The sequence below is a fragment of the Hyperoodon ampullatus genome (assembly GCF_949752795.1).
Source record: "Hyperoodon ampullatus genome assembly, chromosome: 11".
Lineage (NCBI taxonomy): Eukaryota > Metazoa > Chordata > Mammalia > Artiodactyla > Ziphiidae > Hyperoodon > Hyperoodon ampullatus.
Window position 1 is genome coordinate 100,815,102 of NC_136924.1, and position 27,278 is coordinate 100,842,379.

Here is a 27,278-nt window from a genome sequence, read left to right on the forward strand (position 1 = left end):
AGAAGGTAGAAGTCCAAGATCAAGGTGTCAGCAGGGTTGGTTTCTCCCGAGGCCTCTCTCCTTGGCCTGCAGACAGCCGCCTTCTTACTGTGTCCTCACGTCGGCCTTCTTCCATGCAGGTACATCCCCGGTGTCTCTGTAGGTGTCCAAGTTTCCTCTTTTTCACAAGGACACCAGTTAGATTGGAGTGGGACCCACCCTAACAGCCTTATCTGAATTTAACCACTTTAAATCACTTCTCCAAATACAGTCGCATTCTAAGGTTTGGGGGTTAGAGCTTCAACATGTGAGTTGGGGGAGGGGACATGACTCAGCCCATAACATTATGGCCAGTAGCCCATGGGGCCTCCTGGGGCCCTAACTACCACTTAAGTAATTGTTTCAGCGTTTCAAACAACCAACTTCCAAGCAAGCTCTGGAGACGGCCTTCCACATAAATCACAAGGCCCGCCTATTAAGAGGGAGGGGTTGCTGGAGAGTCTTGCTCACATCCACTAATTACAGAATCCTCCCTTGGGTGGGGGGAGGTGGGGATGCAGGGCCTGCTGGTGATGTCAGTCCAGAGTGCCCTGTGACACAACTTAGAAACTGGACCTTTCTTTAAAAGCTGTGTAATAGACACAAAGGCATAAAGTATGAAGCAGATGCTTGCTTAGTGAATGAATGAAATCAGGAATTTTCTGGAGATAAGATAGTGGCATTCTATAAATGCTATCTTACTGATTTGTCTACCTCTTTTTTTTTTTTTTTTTTTTTTGCGGTACACGGGCCTCTCACTGTTGTGGCCTCTCCCGTTGCGGAGCACAGACTCCGGACGCGCAGGCTCAGCGGCCATGGCTCACGGGCCCAGCCGCTCCGCGGCATGCGGGATCTTCCCGGACCGGGGCACGAACCCGTGTCCCCTGCCTCGGCAGGCGGACTCTCAACCACTGCGCCACCAGGGAAGCCCTGTCTACCTCTTTTTAAAGACCACTTCGGCACAAGAGAAAATGCCCCACCTAGCGTGAGCTCCTGGTGAAAGGGAGCCTGTAATTTTAACACTGAAGATAACAGATCTTGCCGTAAATTGAAGTCACCCTAAAAATCAGGTTTTGGGGCTTCCCTGGTGGCGCAGTGGTTGAGAGTCCGCCTGCCGATGCAGGGGACACGGGTTCGTGCCCCGGTCCGGGAGGATCCCACATGCCGCGGAGCGGCTGGGCCCGTGAGCTGTGGCCGCTGAGCCTGCGCGTCCGGAGCCTGTGCTCTGCAACGGGAGAGGCCACAACAGTGAGAGGCCCGTTTATCGCAAAAAAAAAAAAAAAAAAAAAAAAAAATCAGGTTTTGGTGGACGGGATTTTTCATGAGGTTCTTTTTAAAGATAAATAGTGGTTTTAATGTTATCAAACTAAAAAAAAAAAAAACGTTTTCTAATAGAAACTCTCAGCCAAACTTAAATGCTAAGATCTTACTGCCGTCTTAACAGAAAAGCAGGCTATGGTGGCAGCTTAAGGTAGGGGGTGGGGTATTTGATGGAGCCCCTGCCTGACGGTCACTGGTTCAGTTTATTCCTTTGAATCAAGCATCTCTCCGAGGTTCGTACCTTTTTAAGTGCAGGCGTTTCTAGGAAGCGCAGCACGGTGTCTCCCACGTTAGCCTGCCCGAGGCTCCTGAACACTAGGATGACAGGAACGGTGAGTGGCTGGGAAGAGGAGAGTTCAGACGGAAACAACGTGCCACGTTAAAAACCAGCTTAGTCTCCACTGTGACCCAGGCCTGGTGATAAAGCATCATCGTCCTTAGGGTTCGCTGATGTCGGCCTGTCGCACAGCTGAAGTCCACAGCAGCCCTCTGCAAGTGTTTAGCCTAAATTTGAGTCCACAGATATTTATTCATAAGATTAAGTTTAGCACAGATGGGCATCAGGATGCACCTCGTGGGAAGGCAGGGAGTCACTGAAAAGACGGTATCACTGAAAAGACGGTATCACCGAAAAGACAGGGTATCGAGTTTTCTGGAGTGTCCTGTGATGAGAGCCGGACAAGGAGCCGGGAGAGGAGACCCTTCCGACCCTCCAGTCTCGGGAGCTCAGCTGGGTCCCGTGTTGTTCCGTCCGGAGCAGCTGCGTTTACTCAGCCTCATCCCCTGCCCCTGGCTCTTTGCATGTGAGGGAGCTGAGGCGGACACGACGGGACTTGCCCAGGAAGATGAAGCCGAGGGGCCAGATGGGGCCTGGACGTTTCCCTCCATCCCAGACCTGTCCCCACTACATCCCCCTGTAGTCCCCGGGGGAGAAAACCCCCTCCGCCTGTCAGAGGACGCCCCCGAGACAGGCGTGTTCTCGGTGGCCGCGTTAAAGGGCTGCCGGGCGTCGCCGTCGGGCTCAGGCCGCGTGGGTGGAGGGATGGACGCCTGTCTGTCCCAGGCCCCGTGTGCCGACCAAGTACTGGGACTTTCTTCGGGGAGGAAAGTGAATAGGAGGTCATTAAAATGCCTGTCCGGAGATGTCTTTAGCCTCCCTCGGGGCTGTGGCTTTGCCAGCCCCGGCCTGCTCCCCGCGCGGTTGGCTCCTAAGCTCTGTCCTGTCTGGTGACACGGGCCGCGGGGTAGCCGGAGAGCCGCACGCAGGGGCCGCCGGGCCGTGTGCCCGGGGCGGTCCGTGCCCCACCCTGTCACCCCCGTCTCCTCTTGCCCGCGCAGAGCATCCTTGCTCACTGGGCCGCTGCTGAAGGTTGAGCCCGCCTCCCTCTCCAGCTGCTGCTTCGCGAAGCTCGGGGACCCCCCCTCTGCAGGGGCTGGGAGAAGCTTCCTGGGAGTGCTGTGCACTTCCCTTCTCACCGCGGCCGTTCCCGCCGCGTGGAAACCACGCTGTGGGAGGCCGCTCGGGCCCTGCAGCACCATGGCTTCGCCCACACTTTCCAGGGGACTGTGCTCCCCGTGTGCTGAGCCTTGAGCATCCGCTGAGCCAGATGAGACTGGAAGGTCCCTGGGTTTCTCCTCTCACCCTTCCTCACCTAAGGAAACATGACTGCAGAAGTCCTGAGCTTTAGGAGGCCAAGGGAATATTTTTCTTTCAAACCCAGCTTTCCCCAAGAGCTTTCAAATCACATCACATCGTCTTCCCTTTAGCACCCAAAATTAGTAACCGTCCAGGCCCCGCCCCACCAGCCTTTTCCACGTCAGCACAGGTGCCTATCCTCGCGTTGTGCGCACCCCATCACCATACATGGTCCTCCAGACAATGGTCACATGTACCCGGGGGTCACTCAGAACAGCCCACACGGCCCCGGAGCCTGAAGCGGTAGTGGCTCCCCTTCCATGGCCCTTCTGAATTGCTGGACCAGGAGCTTGTAAAAGGTCATTTTGTCATCTTACCAGGGAGTTGGGAGACACCACCCAGGGAATGTGTCAGGTTGGCACTAAAAAAAAAGCAAAAATCAAACAAGATCCATGGTTCCCTGAGGGAGCCTTGCCAGTCTCTCCCCGTCACGCTGGCCCTAGAATCGGGTGCCACATGCTGGACATGGAATGTGCACTGAGCACGTGCCACTGCAGTGGAGGCCGCTTCCCTCTCTGGACCTGCTCAGCCGCAGTGATTCATAGGCGTGGATTAGCTGTGTGCTGGTTTAGCACTTAAATCTCAGATGCAGCAAAGCCTTGTCCTTATCGTCCTGATGGCCTCAGCATTAGATTTCTTAGTTGTTTGGGTGGTTTGTTTCCTGTTTTTAATCCTCTCCCTTTGACACGTTTCGTTTCTGAAAGCCAAACCAAACATGCTGGCCTGGCCGGCCTGGCCTGGCCGTGTCTGAGATTCTCAGAACCCTGCTGCTCCTCTGATGGTCCCTTTGACAGAGAGGGACATTCTTCCCCGTGTGGATAACTACAGGCTCTTAAAGTGAATGTCTCTACTCACGTCAGTTAACAGGTTTGTAGGAGGTGGTGTGAGGTGTTACCAATTAAAATCCTGCCTGGCAGGAATTCTGCTTCCCCATTTAAACCTCTGTACTTTCTCCAGCCTCCAGTGCTGTCCCAGCAAGTCTGGACTGGGAAGTGGTCCGTCTCTGCGTCAGGAAGCACTGCATCTAAACACCCCACCCACATGGGTACCTGGCTTGCTCTTTTCAGCTTTATTGGGATACAACTGACAGATAAAATTGTAAGACGTTCAAAGTGGACAATGTGATGATTGCTATACATATACATTGTGAGAGGATTCCCCTCATCAAGTTAATTAACACATTTCTCATCTCACATTACTTACCTTTTTTAAAGTTCTACTTAGCAAATTTCAGTTACACAATACCATGGTATCACCTATAGTCACAACTGGCTTGTTGTTTGAATGGGATGATACATCAGATTCCTTTGGTGTTCTGCAAGGTTTTTACACAAGAGAGGATTCCCCATTCTCTCCCCCCCCCCCATTCTCTTGATTCTTGAAATTTAATGTATAGGAGGCCAATCAGCCCAATGTAAACCTCCTACTGGGTTTGGGCAGGGGGTGTCTCTTCCCACTTTTATCTTTTGTAGCCATGTCTTCTGTCTCCTCTGTTCACTCCCTTCCCTAACTCGTTCAGAGAAGGTATAACACCTGTATCAAGACAGAACCTTTCTGGAAAGAGAGTAACCTGGGAGGTTGAATATCACGAAAAAGAACTCAGATTATCTCAGCCAGGGAAGAATACTTCAGGCAGGAGCGCATCCAGCATTTTAGAAGTGTCTAGACCTAAGTAGGTTAGAAATTAAGACAGTATGTTAGTGACATCTGCAAGTACAAAACAGAATTATCAGCAAGCAGAAGTTTGTGCTGGTTTATGTACAGATAACTGTGTCTAAACCTGGACTGTTGCATCACTGTCTGTGCCTGGTTCCAGCTCCTGCTGTATCCAGGTGTTAGCAGCCTGTGTTTTGGTCCCTAGATCCATTGACCCCAGTTCACCTGGGTCCCTTGACTCCAGGTTGTTGACTCTCACAAAACCGTGACTGACACTGACCTTCAAAAGATGATAAGCCACAGTGACATGCCGACTCTAAGCGGTCCGGTGGTTAGCCAGCAAGACCAGCTTCCTTGTAAAACTTGCCTCTGAGGCAGGAGAGATATCCTCTTTTTCTCTCCGGAGCACTTGTGCGTCTGGAGACAGCAGTTTGGTCCCTGACCGCTTGCTGGCAGGGCGTGAAGGATGAGCCCCAGCTTTCCTGGGGTGCACGCTCCATCAGCCTGAACTGCACCGTCACCTCTTTAGGCCTTGCTCGCCTCACTTTAAGGTTAGAGAATTGAACTGCGGGTTCTGTTAGCTCCTTTCCAGGCTTTTGATTCTCAGTTTTGGAATCGGCCTGCTTTTAGGTCTGGTAGTTCCACTGTTTGATATTTTGTAGGGGAGGGGGTTAGTGTAGAAACTAAATTGTGTGCTTTGTACTAATACAGAGTCACAAAAACCCCTCTCTGCCTTCGGGGCTAGGGGGTTGCCAGTACCACACTGCAGGATTTTCGGTGCCGTAGCCGGGAAGCAGAGAAGCTCTTGGTTTGTTTTTATTTTTGTTTAGGTTTTTGTTGTTTGTTGTTTGTTTGTTTGTTTTGCGGTACGCAGGCCTCTCACTGTTGTGGCATCTCCCGTTGTGGAGCACAGGCTCCGGGCGCGCAGGCTCAGCGGCCATGGCTCACGGGCCCAGCCGCTCCGCGGCATGTGGGATCTTCCCGGACCGGGGCACGAACCCGTGTCCCCTGCATTGGCAGGTGGACTCTCAACCACTGCGCCACCAGGGAAGCCCCTCTTTGTTTATTTTTTAACCATTGAAAAATCTAGCTCCCCTAAGGCACATGGCAAGCATTCATTCAGTAACCGTTTAGGGAGCACCCGCTACGTGCCAGGCTTAACGTGCTCTTGGCATTACTGGGAAGTCATTTATGATTTTCATGCTTCGGAAGGCCTTAGTGCCGGGGCTTTCCTCCTACCTTGCTACCTGTCGTGAGGTGAGGGAAGGAGAGGAGGAAGTTCCTTTATTTCACCAAATTGAATCTTGAGGAAATCGCTGTGCAGAGGCCTGTTGTCATCAGTGAAACTGACTGTGGATCCCCTTGGTGGAATGGACTCTTGTTTTTATTGCATTGTTTTGTTCCAGATTCATCTTGGAGGAGCAATGACACGTTGTTTACTTTTGGCCTAAGCAACAACAGTCTTTCCTTCTTTAGGAAGACAAATCCAGACACTGCCGGGCAGAGGGGTTCATTGCAAGGCAGGGAAGGGGGAGGGGAAGGCCCAGCAGCAACTTCACAGTCACCACCGCGTCCAGTCATCTTGCGGAGTCCGGGGCAGGGTGGCAGCTGCTTCAGGCTCTTAACAGTAGGCAGCTGGGGTTGGGGGAGACGTTGGGAAGGAAACTGGGAGATTCAAGCTGCAAGCTTGGACTTGAAATACAAGGAAGGGAGGGCCTTGGAGTTTATCGTAATCTGTGGGGAGTATCGTAGGACAGATTCTTCAAGGGCAACTTTCATTCTCCCTGTTACTAAATGCTAGAGGGATTCTACAGAGCAAAAAAAGTGACCCAATTCCTGTAGAAAAGTAAATGAAATATTTACTACCTGGGCATGAAATATCCGCCATGCTGTCAGGTCCCTCTGACCATGTAAGTTTTATGTTTTATTCAGCAGATAATTATGACAAAATACATTGCAATTTATTCTAGTTGTTCGAAAATCCAAACTCGGGGTATTTCATGTCTTCATATCTCCTGGGTAAATGTAGTTAAGCAGCCTGCTAATTGGGGCTGGGGACTGTAACCCAGATCTGGCCAGGATAGAGGACCACTTCGGCTTGACCGTCACTTCTGGAAGGCTCCAGTCATCATGTCCGTTTACAGCTCAGACCTCATGGCCTCTGCATCCTGGGACCTAGCTGTCAAAAACTTCAAGTTCAGATTCAGATTAAACGAAACTGAGTGTAATTTCCCACCCACCACCAAACGAGCTGCAGAAACAAATTAATCTGAGTCACTACCAAGCACGACTGAATCTGTTCAGTCAGGTTTCTTGTAACCATCCCTCCATCCTCCTCTTTCACCTCATCATGTGTCTGTGAATAGAGAACTATTTGCCTTGAAATAAGGCTTTTTCTCTCTTTTAAGCCTTCCCTTTTTCACGGGTTTCTGTTGGCTCTCCCTTGGCCTTGACTCGGCTGTGGAGAGAGGCCGCCCCTGCCCTGAAACCCTGACTTGTGCTGGCGGTGGATGTTCTGGGCAGTTTCAGGTCTGCCAGCCCGTCCTCCGCTGTACCTCTGCCCCTCCGTCCCGCCTGGCTGTGTCCGGATCATCCTTCCACTGTCAGCTCTGCTCTCTGACAGCTGTCCTGACGTGGAAAGCAGGAAGGGAGCTGGAGTGGTCTCTCTCACAGTCAACCTTTCATGACGTGTCTTTGTGGAGTGTGAGGCTGTGAGGTATCCTCTCTGAAATGCCGTCTTCCCTGGGCAGCGGTGGAGGCTGACACGCCCCCCCTGCCTTTCTGCTACACACCCTCCCACGTGTGTTGCTTTGAGCATCCAGATTGGGTTGCTGTTGCGTTTGTGATTCTTGGCTGGAGCCCCTCTAGAAATCATATTACTACTCTGAGGGCTGGAATAGCTACTAAGAACAGAATACATTATCATAACATTCAGCAGACAAAGCCAGAAAGTTCCTGCCAGAGGCCACCTTGGTATCCTGTGCTTGCGCCATATTCTGTCTTTTGGGAATTTTAGCAACGTGGGTGTTACCGTGGACAGTTGATGTGTCCTGCTACAAGGCCTGCACCATCAGACAGTCTTGATTGGGAGATGCTTCAGATTTATCTTAAAAAGCTCTTGGGAAAGTTATGGGTGTTTTCCCCCAGGATTAGCATCTTTTCCTTTAGTTCATTCTCCAGTTGTTTTTCGATTGTCTGCTATGTGCAGGTTGTTTTGCTAGGCAGACATGGTATGTAAAAAAGAATTCATTGAGGAGCTTGCTGAAGAGTTGGGGAATTGAACATGTAGCGAACTCTTGAAACAGAAGACAAAATGAATACTTCAGCAGTGTTCACCTCTGAAAAGGGATGTCTCCACAGACAAAAGGGGCGAATGATCTCCACCAGGAAGAATAAGTTAGATGGGGAAGAGGGAGATGTAGGAGGTAAGATTGTCCACACCCCAGGGTGAGGGAACCTCATCAGAGTGAAAGCAAAGGCAGAGGGTGGCACGGACATACCAGGAGATGAAACTGGAAAAGTAGGATGGGGCTGGAGGGTGGCTGCCATGCCCAAGAGATTGGACTCTGTTGTAGGTAGGAAATCACTTAAGATCTTGGAAGAGGAGTGAACCTAATCCAACCTGTTTTAGAAAGATTACTCCTACAAACCAAGGTTGAAATGATTGTGAAGCTATTGCAATAAGCAAAAGATGCTAAGATATGAGAGCCTGTGTTAGGGTTGTGACCAGGAGATCAGCAAGGAAGAAACTAAACCGAAAGAAACATGGCCTGGAAAGGGCATTAACAGGAATTTCACAGAAGACGAAATGGCCAATAAATATATTTTTTAATGTTTTGCCTCTACTTTTGGCTTCACCACAAATGAAAAGAACTACAAAGAACTGCAAACGAAAGCAGCCCTGTCATATTGGCAAGGTTGGGGTGTGTGTGTGACCCCAGTGGACCGGGAGGCTGGGAAATGGTCACCCTTATTTGTTGACTGAAAATTAGTACAACTGTTCTGAACAGTTTGGTAACATGTCAGAAACTTTAAAAAGGTGTATACCCTTTGACCCAGGAATTCTAAGAAAACAGTCACAGATATGCAAAGATTTATGTACAGAAAATTTCAACACATTAATATTTATAGTAGTGAAAAACTGAAAACAAACTACATTTCTAATAATGGAATTAGTTAAATTATAATACATCCATTAAAAGGATTACAATGCAGCCCATTTAAAAATTGGGTCTTAGAAGAATACTTAATCACATGACAAACTATTTTTAGTCATTATTAAGTGAAAAGAACAGTTTATTAAACAGCATGAACACTATGATTTGACGTATAAGTGAAACATTCACAAAAAAGTGTTTATCAGGCATTTGAATGTTAGTCTGAAGCTTGGGAGAGAGAAGGGAGCTACAATTATACATACCTTGAAAATGGTTAAATTTAGGTCATATGAGGGTTATTATACTGTTCTGTTTTGTATATGTGTGCAGTTCTCTGCTAAATAAAAACGTCTTACAAAACCCACCTGAAAAGAAATAATCAAGTTGGCAAAGAAAGTAGATGAAATGTGCTGGTTCACTAAAGCACGTAGAGCAGACCCGGCCGGGATCCATGTCCAGTAGGTTAGTCGCTATGATTATTGAACTGCATGGAGCGAGGATGGACAGGGTGACCCAAGGGCAACAGAGGACAGTCTCCTTAGGCCTCAGGGAACCCCTGCGTGTCGGGCAGGAAGCAGAAAGGGGAGGAGCAGCCGCGGGACAGGGAAGAAACGCACAGATGGACTAATGGACAGGTAGAGGAGAGCCAGGAAGCCCGGGAGGGAGAGTTCAGAGCAGGTGTCCCCAGGGCCAAGTGTCCAGGGGGGCTTGTGTTGGACGAAGACCAGCGACCGACAGGTGGTGCTGTTAGGGGATCCTTGAGGTTCGGTTTGGTTTGGAGTCTTAGGGTTTGAGGTATGACACCTACACAGAATACTACAGGAGTCATATGTGTACGAGTCTGTGCATTTACACGCTCGTGGAACGAGCACCGGGCACAAAGGCAGAGCTGCTTTCCAGTCACAGCTGCACCTCCCGGAGCAGCCTGTCTTCAGCGCCACAGGCTGGCTTTGCCTGTTTCTAAGCTTTAAATGCCCAGGATCACCCAGTGTGAACTCTGCTGTCTGGCTTCCGTTCAGCAGCACGTTGTGTGTGGGTGTGGTTCATCCATTCTCACCGCTGACATTGCACTGCGTGAATATCCACAGTTTATCATTCAGTTGTTGATGGACATTCGGGTTACTCCCAGGATTGGGCTAATCCTCTGGATTCTCTGTTCTGTTCCTTTGGTCTCTGTGTCTGTTCTTGTGCCAGTCGCAAGCTGTGTTAATAACGGGAGCTTTGTGTTGTAGCAAGATTTCTCCATGATCGTTCCCCAAGGTTGCTCGGGCTGTTCTGGGCTCTGCATTTCCTCTCGCACTCTGAGCGTGTCAGTTACACACACACACACACACACACACCTGCCACGGTTGTGATTTGAATTACGCTGAATCTATAGGTAGTTTGGGCAGAACCAACACTTTTACAAATTTGAGCCTTCCAATCTGTCATCATGTCGTATTCCTCCATTTAAGAGCTGTGTTACTTCTCCAAATAACGTCCTGTGGTTTTCATCATAGAAGTCTTAGTTTAGCAAACTTTGGAGAGAGCAGTTTTGGTGAAATGGCAAAAACTAAATTCTGAGACGTTAAGGAGGGAAATGAGAAATAGAGGTAGCAAATGTAGACTCTTCTTTTAGATGTTTGATGGTGAAAGAAAGGAAAATTGGTCTCGCCTGTGATATGCAGACTCAGAAAGTTTGGATGAGAGTGCCCTCTGAGGCTGTGGTCGAAGATCGGGGAGGGCAGAGGTTGGAAACAGAATTAGTTGACGGAACAGAGACGTGGGAGGTGGTCAAGGTAGCCTGGAGAAGGAGGAAGAACAGCAGTGTCGTGGGGTTGTTTTGAGGTAGGCTGTGTCAGGCCTGCGTTACCGTAGTAACGGTCCTCAGGCTCGTGGCTGCTGGCACCGTGAGCTGTCCTGAGCCGTGCCCTTTGCCACCGACAGCAGCAGGCCCACGTGCAGGACACTGCCCTCCGGTCATCCTGACCCACATTTCCAAGCCCCTGTTTCTTTTAGCGGAGCCTGTATTCTGTTTTCTCTATTGGAGGCACATACTTGTACATCTCGTACTACAAGAGTCCCTTCCTCCAGAGCATCTTAGTTCACTTAAGGTTAAGTAGAAAGAGGCCCAAGACACTTGAGGAAGGTTTTGTGTTAGATATTCTATATATGGAGGAAACGGAGATGCTGAGGTACGGGACTTAATGCTTACATTACAGAAGGAGCTTGCGGGATTCGTGGGAACAAGTTTGTTTTGCAGTTTAGTGGAAATTAGTTTACTTGGAGATGTTTTTAGGGTTGTTGTTGTTTGTCTTTAGATGCAAAGCTTTCAATACATACAGGGAAAATTGCATCTCTGTATCAGGGAGATTGTGTAAACCTACATGCTACGTATAATTATAATGTTTCTAAGAAAGTAAACAAGGGCTTCCCTGGTGACGCAGTGGTTGAGAGTCCACCTGCCAATGCAGGGGACGTGGGTTTGTGCCCCGGTCCGGGAAGATCCCACATGCTGCGGAGCGGCTGGGCCCGTGAGCCATGGCCGCTGACCCTGGGCATCCGGAGCCTGTGCTCCACAACGGGAGAGGCCAAAACAGTGAGAGGCCCGCGTACCACAAAAAAAAAAAAAAAAGAAAGTAAGCAAGAAGACACTATTTTTCACTGTAGTACTTGCAGTGGTGGAACTGGCCTGCCAGTATTAGAAAGCAGAGACTAGGATATGGAAGATCTCGTTGGATTACTCAGTCATATTTATATCCACCAAATTTGGATTTGTAGCTTTAACAAGGAAGGGAAGAGGGACAGCGAAGGATATGATTCACTGTGGCTGAGATGTGATCAGCATTTCCATTAAATCCCAAATAGCACACGTGTGTGCGTTTTGGGAAATTCTTCCCTGGTGTGAAGTCCAAGGAGCCCTTTCTTTGGGGAGGTGGTGAGGGATGGATAGGCAGACCTGAGGGTGGGGCAGGGGCGGGGACAGGAATATCTCGAGTGAGATCTGATAAATTAAGTTTCAGAAGCTGGAATATACCTTTCCCACTTCATCCATGGGACCTGCCACATCTGAAACCATGCAGAAACTTCCTTTTTTACACGTGCTGCGCATGCTAATGAAACATTTTAAAATCACGAGGTACTAATCCATCTCAAGATTTGTTTTCCCACCTGTGCTGTATAATACAGCTGTCTAAAGCTGCTCGTTTGGTTTCTTCACGTTGCCTCTCTTTCCTAAGTGGTCTGAAGTTTTAACCACATGTTCCTGACACATTCGGTGCTCCTTGGACTTCAGGATGACTAAAGCTTTGCATTTCAAAGTCAAAACAAAAATCCTCATTTAAAAAGTAATTCCAGTTTCACAAGAAAGGTTGATCTTTGAGAGTTCTTTTCAAGACAGGAAATGTTAGCCTATAATGGATCAAGTGCCAGTGAAGTCTCTCCCTGCTCAGCCGTGCCCACGTTTAATGCTGCTTCCAGATAAAGTGCAAACCAGCCGTAACCCCTGGAGACAGAGGAAGGCCTGCGGGATGGAGAGCGGCTCCCGCCAATGAAGGAACACTGCCTTCTCTCAACTTTTGATTCTTCTGACCCTGTCTGTGTTTAAACACCTTTTCCCAGGCAGACCATTCATTAGATGTTGGAAAAAGCATAGCCTTACGTCGACCTCTGCTTTGTCCCCTGGTCTTCTTCCATCACTTCTGGCTCTGCGTCCCCCTCCAGGGCTGTCACCCTTCCCACCTCTGCTTCGCCCCTGATGTCTGTGGGTCATAATCACATTCCCGCTCTCGGTCTCCGCCCCTCCGGGGCTCCTGTGTATTTCCTCTAAACCCGCGTCCTAGCCGTACCTGCCGTCGCTCTCTTAACTTACGCCAGTTTGTCTCTGCTGTTCTGGTAAAGAGGTGCTCGCTTCACTGAGAGCGTGGAGTGGCCTGGGGGGTCCTGGAGGCAGTGCCTGCGCCTGGCCGGCCTGGGGACACCTGGCGCTGCTTCTGCAGAGACCCAAACCTCGGGGACCAGCCAAGCGCATCTCCTCCTCCTCCGCGCCTGGTCAGCTCGTACTGTTTGTCTGTTTGGAGTGACCCTTTTTCCTGTCCTCTAACATTTACTGCCCACTCCCCTTTCTACCCAAGCTGAGGGCCGTAGCGCTCATTCATTCCTCTCTGTGGCCTTTACAGCACTTTGCATGCAGGACTCAGGCAGTATGCTTTTACAGTTTTTTTGAGATATAATTCACACATCATACAATCCACCCGTTTACAACGTACAATGTAATAGGTTTAGTATGTTCTCAGACCTGTGCGACCATTACCACAATCAGCTTTCTAACATTTTCATCATTCCCTCTGATCACCCTGTCCCACCCTAGCCCTGGGCAACCACTGATCCGCTTTCCAACTCTGGATTTGCCTTGTCTGGACATTTCATAAAAATGGAATCATACAGTGTGGTCTTTTGTGACTGGCTTCTTTCAGTCCAGATAATGTGTTCATGGTTCATATTGTAGCATGTATCAGAACTGCCTTCCTTTTCATGGGCAAATCAATCAATACTTTTTTTTTTTTTTTTTTTTTTTTTTTTTTTTTTTTGCGGTAGGCGGGCCTCTCACTGTTGTGGCCTCTCCCCTTGCGGAGCACAGGCTCCGGAGCACAGGCTCAGCGGCCATGGCTCACGGGCCCAGCCGCTCCGCGGCATGTGGGATCTTCCCAGACCGGGGCACGAACCCGTGTCCCCTGCATCGGCAGGCGGACTCTCAACCACTGCGCCACCAGGGAAGCCCCCAATCAATACTTTTTGAATGAATGTTTTTACATTTCTATTTTTTATATAAATTTATTTTATTTATTTATTTATTTATTTTTGGCTGCGCTGGGTCTTCATTGCTGCGCGCAGGCTTTTCTCTGGTTGCAGTGAGCGGGGGCTACTCTTCGTTGTGGTGCACGGGCTTCTCGTTGCGGTGGCTTCTCTTGTTGCGGAGCACGGGCTCTAGGCGTGTGGGCTCAGTAGTTGTGGCACACGGGCTCAGTAGTTGTGGCTTGCGGGCTCTATAGCACAGGCTCAGTAGCTGTGGCGCACAGGCTTAGCTGGTCCGCGGCATGTGGGATCTTGCTGGACCAGGGCTCGAACCCATGTCCCCTGCATTGGCAGGCGGATTCTTAACCACTGCGCCACCAGTGAAGCCCCAGTATAATTTTTAAATTTAGATCTTGAGCCAGTTTTAAATTATGTTTACGTATGACATGAGTAGGAATCTAACCACAACTGGGCCCAGTTTTCCTAATACAATTCACTGATTTCAAATGCATCTTGATCATATTCCAAATCCCACTGATCTAATTTTATCAATATAATACTCTTCTAATTAGTGTGCTTTTATACTGTTTTATAATCTGGTAGGGCAAGTCCTACATCATTTTTCTTCCTTTATAATGTTTTCTTGGCTCTTTTTATATATTTAAACTTCAGGATAAATTTTAGAATCAGTTACCAAGGTTCAGAAAGAGCCTTTGGGATTTGGTTTGGAAATGTATTTAGAGCATATTTTTAGGTGAAAACAAAATCAGCGTATATATAATCTATATAATATCATTGCCATTTTGTTTCTAAAATTACATGTATGTATAATAAAACAAAGTCTCAAGGAATATATGACTGTATATAGAAGTGGTTATCTCCTGATGCTAATATTATAGGTGATTTTGGGGGGTGCCTTTTTTTCCTAAATTTTCTACAATGCATGTATAATACTTTTTAAATCAGAAAAATAAAACCCTTGAAAAAATGTTGTTAAACTAAAATATATTCATTAGTAACTTCATGATTATCAACTTAACAGAACCCAAATTAGAATAAAAAATATTTCATGGGCAATAGCTACATGACTTGTGAAGATTCCTGGATCAGAATGTAAACCAAAGTTGTCCAGAGAATTCCTGGGAAGGATTAAGGTAAGAAACTGAAGCAGTACAACCTCAGAACCTCCTCACTTACTTCAGCTGGTTGAAGAGGCCTGAGAGCTGCAGCATTTTCACCGAGCAGTATTTCCGGGTTACGGCCTGTGCAGCCGTGTTCACAAGGCCCCTTGCCTCCCTGGTTTCCCTGTTTCAGAGACTCTTATTCATACGATGCAGCCAGAGCTTGAGGTACACCAAGACTTCGTGTGGTCTGAATCTGGCCCTTACACGTCCTGGTCTTTTAGCAACGTTTAACAGAAAGAAGACTGCCAAATCTGTTCCCAGCTCTTTGCTATATTGATGTTTGAAAAAGCAGCGTAGTCATTCTTGGCTCAGAGCATCTAGATTCTGTCAACAGTGTAATTGAAACTTGGATTCTTTTTGCATTTTAATCTACATGCTCTTTTCTGGGTAATCTTATCTGTTTAATAAAAACAACAGTAACAATAATGACAACAACATCTAACATTTCCCAAGCATTTTCTGTGTGTCTGGCATTGTACTGTACTTTATGTGAATATCTCATTAAGTCGTTAAAACAACCCTATAAATATTATTGCCTCTTTTTACAGATGAGGAAACTGAGGCTCCAAGGGGTCCAGGTCATACAGACTAATAATTGGCAGAGCTGGCATTGAGTCCCAGGCAGCCTAACTCCAGAGCCTACGTTTTTAACTACACTTTAAACTCAATTTTTATATATATATATATTTTTTAGTTTTGGCTGTGTTGGGTCTTCGTTGCTGCATGTGGGCTTTCTCTAGTTGTGGCGAGTGGGGGCTACTCTTTGTTGCGGTGCGCGAGCTTCTCACTGCGGTGGCTTCTTTTGTTGCAGAGCGCGGGCTCTAGGTGCGTGGGCTTCAGTAATTGTGGCTCACGGGCTCAGTAGTTGTGGCTCGCGGGCTTAGTTGCTCCGCAGCATGTGGGACCTTCCCGGACCAGGGCTCGAACCAGCGCCACCAGGGAAGCCCCTAAACTCAAGTTTTAATTTACTTCCTCTCCTAAAAGCTGCTCTGCCTCCTGTAGTTTCAGTCTTATTTGTCTGACTCTCTGTTCTCTCTCACATAACCCTGCCTCCTGCCAGTCCTGCCTTCAGAAAATCTCCCACCCACCTGGTCCCCCCATGTTCCTGGGCCCACCTTAGGTCTAGTCCTGCGTCACTCTACCCGGGCTCGTGACAGTAACCTCCCTCGACATGTCCCTCCTTCCACTCAGGCTGACGTGCTTTATCTTCCTCGTGTCTTCTGAGAAAGCGAAGCTGATCGCGTCGCTCTGCTGTTTCAAAGGTCTCGGACTTGCTGCTGCTGTTGTCGTCCTTGTTGTTCTAACGAGATGAAATCTGAACCCCGTAGCTCTGTGTGTGCTGTCTGGCCCCAGTGTGTCCCTTCAGCTTCACCTCTGTCGTTCCGCACCCAGCCCCCTACCTGATGCTTCAGCTGCAGGGGAAGCTCACTCTCCCTAGGTCTGCACCAAGCCCCAAGGTGGCTCTGTGCGTCTGCACTTGCTTTATTGCTTGACCGCCTCTTCTGTCTCTGATCTCCTGGACACGCTCCTGTTCGGGAACATCTCGGACCCCTCCAGGGTGAAGCGGACATCCTCCTGTCTCCCCTGAAGCGTGTTCAGGCCTCCGTCATGGCCCTTTCCCTGCTGGGTCATAATCATCTGTGTACGTGCAGAGCCGTTCATCTTTCAGCACCTAGCACATAGTAGACCCTCAGTACATGCTGGTTCGGTGCCTCAAGGAATGTCAGAGAGTGTTTAAAACAATAGGAAATATACTTGTAAACAAACAGAGGACTAGCGTGTCTCTCTTTGGCTCAGTCAGCAAGGGAGTGGCACGTGGCTGGTGGGGGAAGCCCCGCTCACGCAGGGAGCAGGGTGCAAGATGAAGATCCTGCCTGATCACACGTGTACCCCTCCCTCTCCTGGGCCTGTGAGTGATGGTGTCGCCCAGTGGGAGGATACTCCCGGAGTGCGAGCCTTGGGGTGGGAGCCCAGCTCTGCAGGTCACCCTCTCGGGGCCTCGGACCAGTCACTAACCTTCGTTTTCAGGAAGAGACATTTGATATTTACTTTTACACTTTCCTGATTGTTAATTTTGACACAGGAAGACTTCACATAGAAACTGCCTCTTTTTTGTCATTTCTCTTTTCTTTTTTAGCTTTATTGAGCTAAAATTGACAAAATTGTAATATATTCAAGATATATACCCTGATGGTGTGATGTACACAGACATCACGAAGGGATTCTCCATCCTTTTGGTCGAGTTATTAACACATATGTCATCTCACGATTTCCTTTTTTTCTGTATGAGAACACTTAAGTCCTGCTCTCTTAGTGGAGTTCAAGTCTGCAGCACAGTGTTACGGAGTCTAGTCATTGTGTTGTACCTTAGACCTCAGACCTCATTCATCTCATAACTGAAAGTTTGTGCCCTTTCACCACCCGCTGCCATTTCTCACACCCCCAGCCCCTGGCAACTACTGTTCTACTCTCTGTGTCTCTGAATTTGATTTGACTTTTTTTCCCCCAGATTCCACATATAAGTGACACCACCACGCAGTATGTATCTTTCTCTGGCTTATTTCACTGAGCACAATGCCCTCCAGTTTCATCCACATTGTTGCACGTGTCATCTCTTTGTTGGTGAACAATCGTTCTTAACTCAGTGCCAATAGGGTTGTTTTCTTTTATCTGAATCCATCTCTCCTTGCAGCTTCAGCACGAGTTAGAGAAGGGAGAGCGGGACAGCTCAGAGCTACAGGAGTTTGCCAACGCCATCCTGCAGCAGATCGCAGACCACTGCCCCGACATCCTGGAGCAGGTGGTCAGCGCCCTGGAGGAGTCATCGTGACCGTCTCCGTGGGGAGCGGCCAGCCCAGTACCGTAGCCCGCTCGATGAGCCCAGGAGCCGAGGAGGGAGAAGTACGAGGAGGGGGCGCTCAGACGGCTCTTGGCAGCAAATACACACTCCAGACTCTGCCCTGTCTTGGTTAGTCCCGCGAGTGTGGCTCCAGCACCGTTTCTGCGTCTGTCTTCCTATCTTCCGCTGTTGTCTCTGCGCTAATTGTCCTGCTGTCCAGGGTGGGTGAGTGGCCGAGCCTCCGTGGAGAGCTGCCATCCAGCCATCAGCAGTGACACCGTGGACGCGGGCGGCTGTGCCCTGACAGAGGGACACGGGGGAGAGCCCTCCTCCCTTCTGTCCGTGGCGTGAGGACTAAGTCTGGACTCTGCAGAGCTCAGCTCACTGAGAGACGCCTTCCCTGCAGACCAGGGTGCCGTGTGTTCTAACGTCACAACAGGTGCTTTCTCGTAAAAGGGTAAAAAAGACAAGAAACAATCTCAAAAAGAGTATTAAAAAAAGAGACGGTGGGGAGAGAGAACAGGGACAGAGAGCCGACCGACTCTGCTCTTTCCCATCCGTCCTGGTTACTCTCCACGAGGGCCGTCTGTGCGGGACGGCGGGCAGGCTGCGCCGGGGCTCGGAGATCCTGGCCTCCGTGCCTCACTGGCCCCTGCGCTTCTCCTGGCCTCTGGGCCACGTCCCTCTTGTTGAGGACCTTTGGCTTGGTGTGTCAGAGCACATCTGTCACTGAAAGAGAAGAGGGCAGTGTGGTCACCCCCGCAGCTCTGCTTCTGTGGAAGGCGACCGGTCCTCGGGGTCAGGCCAGCTTCTCCCAAACACCTCCCTCGTCAGCAGTCTAGGCCCCACAGCGTGCTTCTGCGTCACCCCACCGCCTGCGCTCCACGCTCAGGGGGCCCAGCCTCCCCCCTTCAGCTTTCCTCCTGATCCAGAGCTTCTGCTTCGGATGAGTGTTTCTCATCCCACACGCATCCCTTCCCCCTTTCTTTCATTCAGATAACCGTTATGAAGTGCCTACTGTGTGCAAGTCGCTGTCGGGCACCCATCCTGGAAGAAAGCCTCTGCAGGGAGGGAGGGCAGTCGAGGATTCTGTGAGACCCACCTGGTCAAGTCAGAACAGTAAGAGGCATACCCTTCCCCTCCCCCATCTTAATAGAAGGTATCTTTTCCAGAAAAATCTTCCACAAATCAGCACTTCTCGTTATAATGAATTTATGGGTCTTGGGGGGCAGAGGGCTGAGTCACTTACTCGCCTGCAGGATCCCATCTGGTGACTCGGGATTCAGGGTTTTGTCCCCCGAGAGAGTGTACTGTTTAATGGGCTGCAACGGTGGATGGTGTTTTCTCTACACGTCCAGGAGCACCTTGTCGAACTCGGCCAGGTCCATGTTGCAAAGCAGAAAATTGACCCCAAAGTTGCAAATCCCATGGAAGGTATTGACATCTTCCCCAGGCGTGGATAATGGCAGCCTTAAATACCAGGCACCGAGAAGTAGGTCACTTCACCCAGCTCTGTAGCCCCTTGACCACCTCTCTGGCCAGACACCCACCAGACACTCACATCCTGGTAAGAGTTGCTGGGCTCGATGGGTCTGTCTTGTGTTTTCTCCTTTCTCCTCCCCAAGCTCTCCGATGCTGCCTGTTAGGCCCTCACAGCTGTCAGTCCTGTATCTTCCCGCCAGCAGCCCGTGACTGTACCATTAACTTATATGGTCACATCTCCAGCGGCCCTGACTCCCTGCCGTAAAACAAGCTCTCCCTGTGAGAAGCTGTCGGGTGCTCCTTACCGAAGGTTTAAATGGACTCTGCTCATAAATTTCTTACTGAGATGCTTCCTGATAGCCAGGCTGGCCGGAGAGGGGGTGCAGCGGAGGTTAGACAGCAAGTGGTGGCCGTTTGTGGTCAATTACCTCAATCCCATTTGTTTATGGCACTGTCCATAAATCATGTAGAAAGCCCCCAGTATTTTAGGGCTGGAGTCGGAGTCTCACGCTGTCCACCACAGAGCAAGAACTGCGGTAGAAAGACACCCTCCCCGGGACCACAGCAAACAGGGAACAGGAACAGAGGCCACGTGCAGAGCAGCGGCGGGCCTGGCCGGCTTCTCTCTAGCTGGTCTCCCGAGTCCTGCTGATTCCACGTCACCCGTCAGATTCCATCCCTGCCACCTGCCCTCCTGCCTGCTCTCCTTCCTGTGGCTTCCCCTCCAGAGCCTTATGGGATTCCTCTGGGCAAGTGCTTCTGAGAAGAACAGTTTCTGGGCAGACGCCATCTGTCTGTCTCTGAACCATAGCGGGACTCTGCTCGGTGCATCTTGGGTGGTCATCCTAGCATCCCAAATGGTTCTAGGGGCTGTTTGGTCCTGGATGAAAGTCGGCTCTGGTTCAAGTTTAATAGTGAACAAGGACCTGCCTTTATACCACAGGCAAAGTTAACATAGTTTTTTAGCATTTAGAGTGTCTTACTAAGTTCAGGTCATTCGTTGAGCCAACATTTGCTAAATGCACAATTCCCATCACACGAGATCTGTCATTCTGTGACCTCTTCTGATATTCATGGTTTCACAAGTTCATGCAGCTGCTACCGAAGATCTGTAACCTTGAAAACTCACTGCGGGTTACCTGTGATGTCCACCAAACTCCTCCATCCCATTGGCAAGTCTCGTTCCCCGTAGCACCTGAAGCTCTGTACCCAGATCAAAGTCATCATGAAGGGGGAAGCAAGAGGAAGAGTGGGTGTCATCTGCCCTGGGGCTCAGGACACAAGAAGGACAATGCGACCGTCTCCTCTTCCCATGTACCTCCATCGCAGGCATTCACTGAGCTCTTGATGCAGTGTCTGGACTGAGATTTGCAAGGACTTGGATACCGTTTGAAATGGAGAAGATTTTAAGTGGGCTTTAACATGTGAAGAGATGTGAATGGGAATCCCCAAATCCATCTCGGCTCTAACCTTGACCGTGTACCTTACCATCTGAAGGCTCCTCTCTTCCTGACACTTGGGCTTTAGAAATACTAGTGAAGCAGACGGGACCCGAGGCACCTCCAGTGTGGATGGCGGCAACAGGGCTCGGCCCTTTGTGTCCATAAAGGTCTGTTGGGTTTTCCGCAGGAGCCACTGGCTCACCCGCTCCTCAGAGGGAGAGGAGAAGAGGAAGTCGTCTCCGAGTTTTGGCCGATGGCTGATGGTCAGGATCGGCGTTGGGATTTGCTGCTGTGTAAGCACAGGCCCACGGGTGGCCTCGGGGCCTTTGAGGCAAGAGCAGGGGAGGAGGGCGTGGCCATGCAGATGTGGCCCTCGAGTGTTTTTTCCCCGAGTCCCCACGGACCCTGCGTCCCGCCCCCGCAGCTTCATGCCCCACCGGCGGGAGCCCAGGGCTGCGGGAAGAGAGGGGAGGGGAGGGCGCGGGGGGCAGTGGGGTGTGGCTGGGGGCCGGGGGGGTGCGTGGGGGCAGGCAGCTGGGCCGAGCAGACCTGGGCGCACCCGCACTGCCGGCCCCGGCTTCTTGGCAGGGACGCACCGTCAAAGAAGTGTCTTCAGAGGAATCTGGTGTTTCCCCCACATGAACTAAGGGAATATTTGGGCAAGAAGAAAACATCCAGGGGAATCCTTCTGAACAAAATGGCTGTCTTACTCTTTTTAAGCAAAAACTTTCCAAACTTTTTAGTGTCAAAACTGTAACCAAGTGTCTCCTGGGTTTTTCCAACGTGTTTGGCGAGTGCTGTGACCCTGTTGTAGGTATTTCTCCTCCTGACTCTTGGGGGAGAGATGGTTTTAGGGATTGATTTGGGGGCAGTGGGTTTTTGTCCCACACCCACCTCCTCTTTTGTTTCTCTGCTTGTCGATGTTGTCTATGTGGTTCAGAGAATTGGGGTGGTTACCTTGTGTCCATTGTTGAGATTATTAAGATATTACAAAGTAGTTGTAGGACTGAAAAATTAAAGAGCTGTGTTTTAAAAAATCCCACCAACCTCATGTTAATAAAGGAATTCAAGCTATGGGGCAGCCAGGCTCCTTCCACACCCCCCGAGTTGGCTGGGATGGCAGCTGAGCTGGCCTCTGGGGAAACACGGTGGCCGTGGTCCAGGCTGGCGACCACCCAGGGAAGGAGGCAACCGCTGAGTTAGGGGAACAGGCTCCTGGGCCCCGGTTTGCCCATCCACCTTCAGGACCTCTGTGGGGTGTTTCCAGATCTGTGAGCCCACACTGGCCGCAGCCCCGTGTGCCGGATGCTGTGTGGTCACCTGGGCCTGGCGCCGGACCTCTTCCTGCCCACTTGGTGCTATATCTTCCCGTGGCCCATCCAAGACGGGCCGAGCCCCGGCCAGCCTGGAGCCTATGATCTGGATGGGTGAGTCCTCCTCAGAGCCCAGTTCCTTTGGCTTCAGTCCCTGGATCCTTTCCCTGAAAGCTTTTTAGACCCCAGGTCTCCCAGGCCCAGGCCGTCCGTCTGGGCCCTAGCAGTGGCCTGGCCAGGAAAGGAAGTGGCCCCTGCCAAAGCCAGCGAGCCCCCACCCCGGGCTGGGGCAGCCCCCCACCCTCCCACAGCAGTATTGTGCTCCACCTCTGCACGGTGGACCCCTGGGGGCGGCCCGGGGCCTTCGAGCCCAGCGGGTGTGCAGGGGGTGGACTCGGGCCTCCTGAGACGGCTCCCGCTGCTCCAGAGAGAGAGCTGCCCTTTGATGAGGCCCCAGGGCGCCGGGCACTGACCCCCTGTAGCTTGAGTTCCTTCTGGCAACAGTAGCGGCCGAGGGGTGGGGTCTGTGAGCAAACGCACCGCTGCCTTCAGCTGTGCACCTGCGCCGTCGCGTGGCTGACACAATCATGACGTTACAGAGAAACTGAGTTAGAGTCGAATCTGCCTTGATAATTATTGTAAACACTTTGTTCGTTTTTTTCTTTTTTATTCACAAACTAAATCCATCAGGAAATTATAAAGTTATTTAAAAATCACGTGCTGTGTCTTTCTTTGAGCTTCATGCAGCCTGCTCATCCAAGTGGAATGTGTCCTCAGATGCTTGCAAAGCAGGAGAGGCCCGTGGTCCCCACGAGGTCATCCCCACTCGGGGTACCAGGGATGCAGGGATGCCCGGGTCAGGGGAGGGAGGAAGAGTGGACAGCACCCTGGCCCTGACGCGGAGAAGGGGGTGCCCCTCTGGGTGCCCCCCTGGACTCCAGCTTGGCAACCCCCCCATTGTGTTTTACAGTCCGCACACCAAGGCCCAAGCCCCTGTCCCCGATTCAGCTCTAATGGTTCCAGAGCTTAGAACAAGTGCCCACAGGGCAGGCGCGGCTTCAGAGGGCCTGGTTCAGGGGGTGCTGGAGCTCCCCTGGGGCGTGCGCCCATGTGTAGACTCAGAGGTGTGAGCTGCATCAGCCGACAGAAGGCGGGTACCAGGAGTACCAGGCTGCCGAGAGCATCTGCTCAGAAAATCTCCAGCTTTGGCATTTGTCTTGGGCCTGATGCTCAGGGAGAAATTATTCTGGGCACTCTGGTGAGAGTTGGTTTTCTGCTTCGCTTGTTTCTGTGTCTCCCCCACGGCGGGGCTGGCCTGCTCTCGTGCAGGTGCTGCTGCCCCCCTACCCGGGTGTTGGCACTGGGGGCCGACTGCCGCCACCCCGTAGCCCTGCCACGCCCGGCTCTGCCCGGCCTCACCCCCTCCAGCCTGGGACGCAGCGCTGCTCACAGGGCTGAAGACCCGCTGCTGCCCATCCTTCCCTTGTAAAGCGGGAACAGTTTCGCTGGCAGGACGTGGACTTTGCTGCACGAAATCACCAGCATGAGCAGATGTGTCCACAGCCAGCCGTCAGGTGGCAGTGGTCGCTGTCCCAGGGTTTTCCATTCATCCTGTCTCACTGCTTGTTGATGCACCCCTTGGTCACCAGCTCAGCTGCAGACAAAGGGATGCAGAGACCCCGAGGTTTAAGGAAAATACGTGAGAGGAGAAGTTTCGGTGGAGAATTCCATCCATTAACTTGTTTTTTTCTCTGGATCCGGAGAAGATTGCGATTATTTGGAGCATCTCAGGCTGACCCAAAGACAGTTAGGGGCTGGTTAGACCCTGGGGTGAGGGACCATTCTGAGGACGCTGGCTTGAGATCCACACGCTTTCCCAGGTGTCCGGGGGGGACCCTGGACTCGCAGCCCGGAGCCTCAGCCGCCCTCGACCTCATCTCCCAACCTTCTCTAGGTCACAAGCTGTAACGGGGATAATGGATGATCATGTTTCACCTGTTTGAAAGCTGCTTTAAGAGTGTGAAGCATAGAATTGCTTTCTTCACATCTGCGATTTGCTTTAAGATCATCCAGCCCGTGTGCCGCGGAGGCAGTGACGAACAAGATGTGGACACAGGGAGACTGGCTGCGAGTCATTGTCCAAGCCGGGCGTTGGGCACCCAGCTCTTCACACTGCTCTGTCTACCGTGTGTGTCTTATTAAACATTCACACCCTGCAGCTGTGCTTGCCGGGAATCCCACACGGACCTTCCCCCAAGACCTCCGGATCCCTCACCGACGCTCAGCGGCTCAGCTTCGGGCTCCCGGAACCGTGGCCTGGGCGCCAGTTCAGGACTCGGCACATCACGTGTTTGTCTCGTGGCACCTTTGTAGCCGTCGCGTGTGGTAGGTCCTCTTGCCCCATTTCACAGATGAGCCCAGGGCGGCCACACAGCTTTCCCAGGGCCGTGCCCTCGTCCACGGCGGGACTCTGTCTCCAGAGCTATGCCCTCCACCCCCGTCAGTGGCCACCTCTCTGGGCGCGCGGGGTCCACGGGGGCGGGGTGGGGAGGGGAGGTGGGCAGAGGAGGGCAGGCCGTGCTCTTCACAGGCCTCAAGTTTGACCTTGGAAGACAGTTTTGCCAGCAGAGGGGTTCAAGGATGAGGGGGAGGCAGGAAGGGACACGGGCGAGTGGTCTGGTGTCCCCAGGGCAAGGTCCCTCACTCGGCTGGAGGGCACGGCGGGGCCCAAGGTCAGTGCCCGGAGGCCTGCGATGCCCTGGAGAGGAAGGCCTGCTAGGGAGTGTGGCACACGCGCCCAGGTCCCCCCTGCAGCCACTGCGGGGAGCTGACCGGGGAAAGGCAGCTGGGTGTCTGGGCTGGGAGGGAGCGGTCCGCCAGCCCGAGGCTGTGGGACGCGCTGGGAGGAGGCTGGGCCCGGGTCCCGGTTACACAGCAGGGAGTGAGGGGCCTGGGGGTTGACCCCTGTCGGTGTCCCCAGCCTCCCTCCCTGTTCTCTGAGTGGCTCGTGGCCAGTCCAGGGCTCAGAGCCAGGGAGGGCCTGAGGATGTGGGGACACCGCCCCTGGCCGGAGGGTTTGGGGCATCGAGGCCAGCGGGGGTTCAGAGGGTAGAGGGGAGCCACGCTCTCACCAGCAGGAACCGGGCAGGGGGGCCCCCGGGGGCCTGGGCCCGGAGGGACGCCCTGCCTTCCCGCGGCCATCCACATGGCGCCTGGCACCTGTTGCCCACCCTGGGCGTCCCCAGGCTGCCTGTGCCTGAAGGGACATGCTCCGCGGTCCCGGGAGGGCGAGGACAGCATCCGCCCATGAATTTATTTCTCAGGATTCCCGTCGGGCTTTGGCGGGAAGCTGCGGCATCCCCGCCCGGAGCTTGGGTGGGCAGCGGGCGGCCTCCCGATCACGATGGCAGGGCCTCCACGCCCGGCCAGCTCGAGGAGGAGGGCGGCTGGAGGGCTCGGTCAGGCTCTCCTTGGGTTGTCACCATAGTGTGGACGTCAGGATGAGCCACCTGATGCTTTAGGGAAAAAGAAAACTCGAGTAGCCACTCAGCCTTCCTGTCCAGGGGGCCATCGAGGGACCGAGTCTCCAGGCTGCCTGGCCCCTCCCCACGCTTGGCCTCTGCGGGGCCTGCAGAGGTACAGGGAGCAGTATCCCCACCCTGCTGGACGGGCGGGCAACCAGGGCAAAGTAGGGCTTGGCCCGTGGGGCCCTTGGCCATGAGCGGGAAGGCCAGTGGGCCAAGAGTAGACAGACGGGGTCCCCCTCCGGTCTGTACTGCAGGTCGGGTGTGTGGCCCTGGAGAGTCCACCTGGCTTCCCTCACCTTCAGTTTCCTCATTTTTAAAATAGAGATAAGGATGTCCACGCCCACAGATGGGGGATGCGGGACCTGGAGTGGGAAGTCTCCTGTGGGGGGTCACAGGCCTCTTCACCTGCCCTGTTCCAGGCCCCCCCATCCTGGCTGCAGTGCCCTCCCCCAGGGGCATCGATGCCAACAGTCATGTTGCTTCCACTGTAGAGGGAAAAACCCAGATGCCAACACGCCGGCGTCATCAGCCGCGGCCGTGCTCTCCTCCCACGGGGACAGGCTCCTGAACGCGGACTTTGTCCGCCGAGCCTGTTAGTCACAGTGGCAAAATGGACCTGGGAGACTGGAGCCTGATGCCGGGTACTTGAGCCAGGACGTCATGCCGTGGGGTCCAGCCCGCAGCCCCCGACGTGGACCAGAACCTGCGGGAGGTGCAGTGTCCCCATCCAAGACCAGCTCGGGGGGTGGGGGGACAGCTGACCCCTGCTCCCCAGCCCAGGCCTGTGGCTGGAAGGCCCCCGAGGGCAGGCGGGCGGCTGCTCCTTCTCTGGGGCCCCTGCATGCAGGGGCGCATACTTGTGCTCACACTGGGACTGCTGTGCACTCGGCAGCCTCCCACGAGCCTTGACTCCAGGACCGTCCCACAGCGGGCCCGATTCCGGCCCGTGTGGCTGGAAGTGTACTGGCCAGGTGGCTGTCAGGAGGAGGCCTCCCCTGAGGGCCAGCCTGGGGGGACCCTGTCTGCCCCCCACCCGGTCACAATCCTGCCTCCAGGCTGGGAGTGGGGCGGCTGGGACTGAGCCTGGAGCCCGGGACCCGGCTGAGGGTCTTGCTGTGGCCTCACCATCGGCTCCCCTGGGATCGGGTCCTCTGGGGTCTTGAGATTTTCCTTTCTTTCCAGCAGCTTCTGAGCAGTCTGACGAGGCTCCTTCCTACGTCGCCGACCACAGGGGGCAGAGACACAGAGCCTAAGGCAGGTGTTGCTTCTTCAGAGGAGGGTCTTCGTGCTGAAGGCTCGTTTGATGTTTGGGGAAGTTGCAGCGACTGCGGTGGCAGCCAGTCTCTCTAAAGGTTCCTCCCCTCCCCCTGAGCGTGTGCTTGTGGATGTGTGTGTGCGTGTGTGTACGGACAGCCACACAACCGAACTGCGTATTCACACGCACACGTACCCACAGGCTTTGGCCCAGAGGGTCTCCCTGACATGAAGGAAATGAGTAAACAACTTCCACATTTTTGTTCCCCTCGGAGGCTTGCAAAGAAGGTGTTAAGAGTGCAAGATTTAAATCATAAACTTTATTAAAAGCCAAACAGCCCAACGTGTAGCTGTTGCCAACTTGGACCGTGTCTGGGGCGAGGCTCCTGAGCTGATCCAGAAGGCATCAGAGCGGGAGGACGCGGCCGGGCAGGAGCGCGGGGCGGCCTGCGTGCCGGGATTCTCCCCTCCGCGCGCCCTCACGCTCCCTCCTTAGCCTCCCGGACTCAGAGCCCCAGCTGTGGGCAGCCGGGCGGCTTGCTGGGCACTCTCCTGGCCCGACGCCGGGGTTCACGTCTGTGTCTCACCAGCTCTTCCGGGGGCCCCTGTGAGGTCTG

At 52.5% G+C, this 27,278-nt stretch overlaps 1 protein-coding gene across 2 annotated transcripts in view; it reads left to right on the plus strand.

Annotated features, from left to right (window-relative positions):
- ERC1 (ELKS/RAB6-interacting/CAST family member 1) overlaps positions 1–17,634 on the plus strand; it is a gene marked incomplete at both ends in the record, with an annotated part of 344,584 nt that extends 326,950 nt beyond the window's left edge. For both annotated transcript variants that reach the window (XM_079715876.1, XM_079715877.1), the window contains one exon: positions 17,497–17,634. In XM_079715876.1, the coding sequence (XP_079572002.1) occupies positions 17,497–17,634 (138 nt within the window). The remainder of the gene's footprint in view (positions 1–17,496) is intronic.
- Between the last annotated feature and the right edge of the window lie 9,644 nt (positions 17,635–27,278).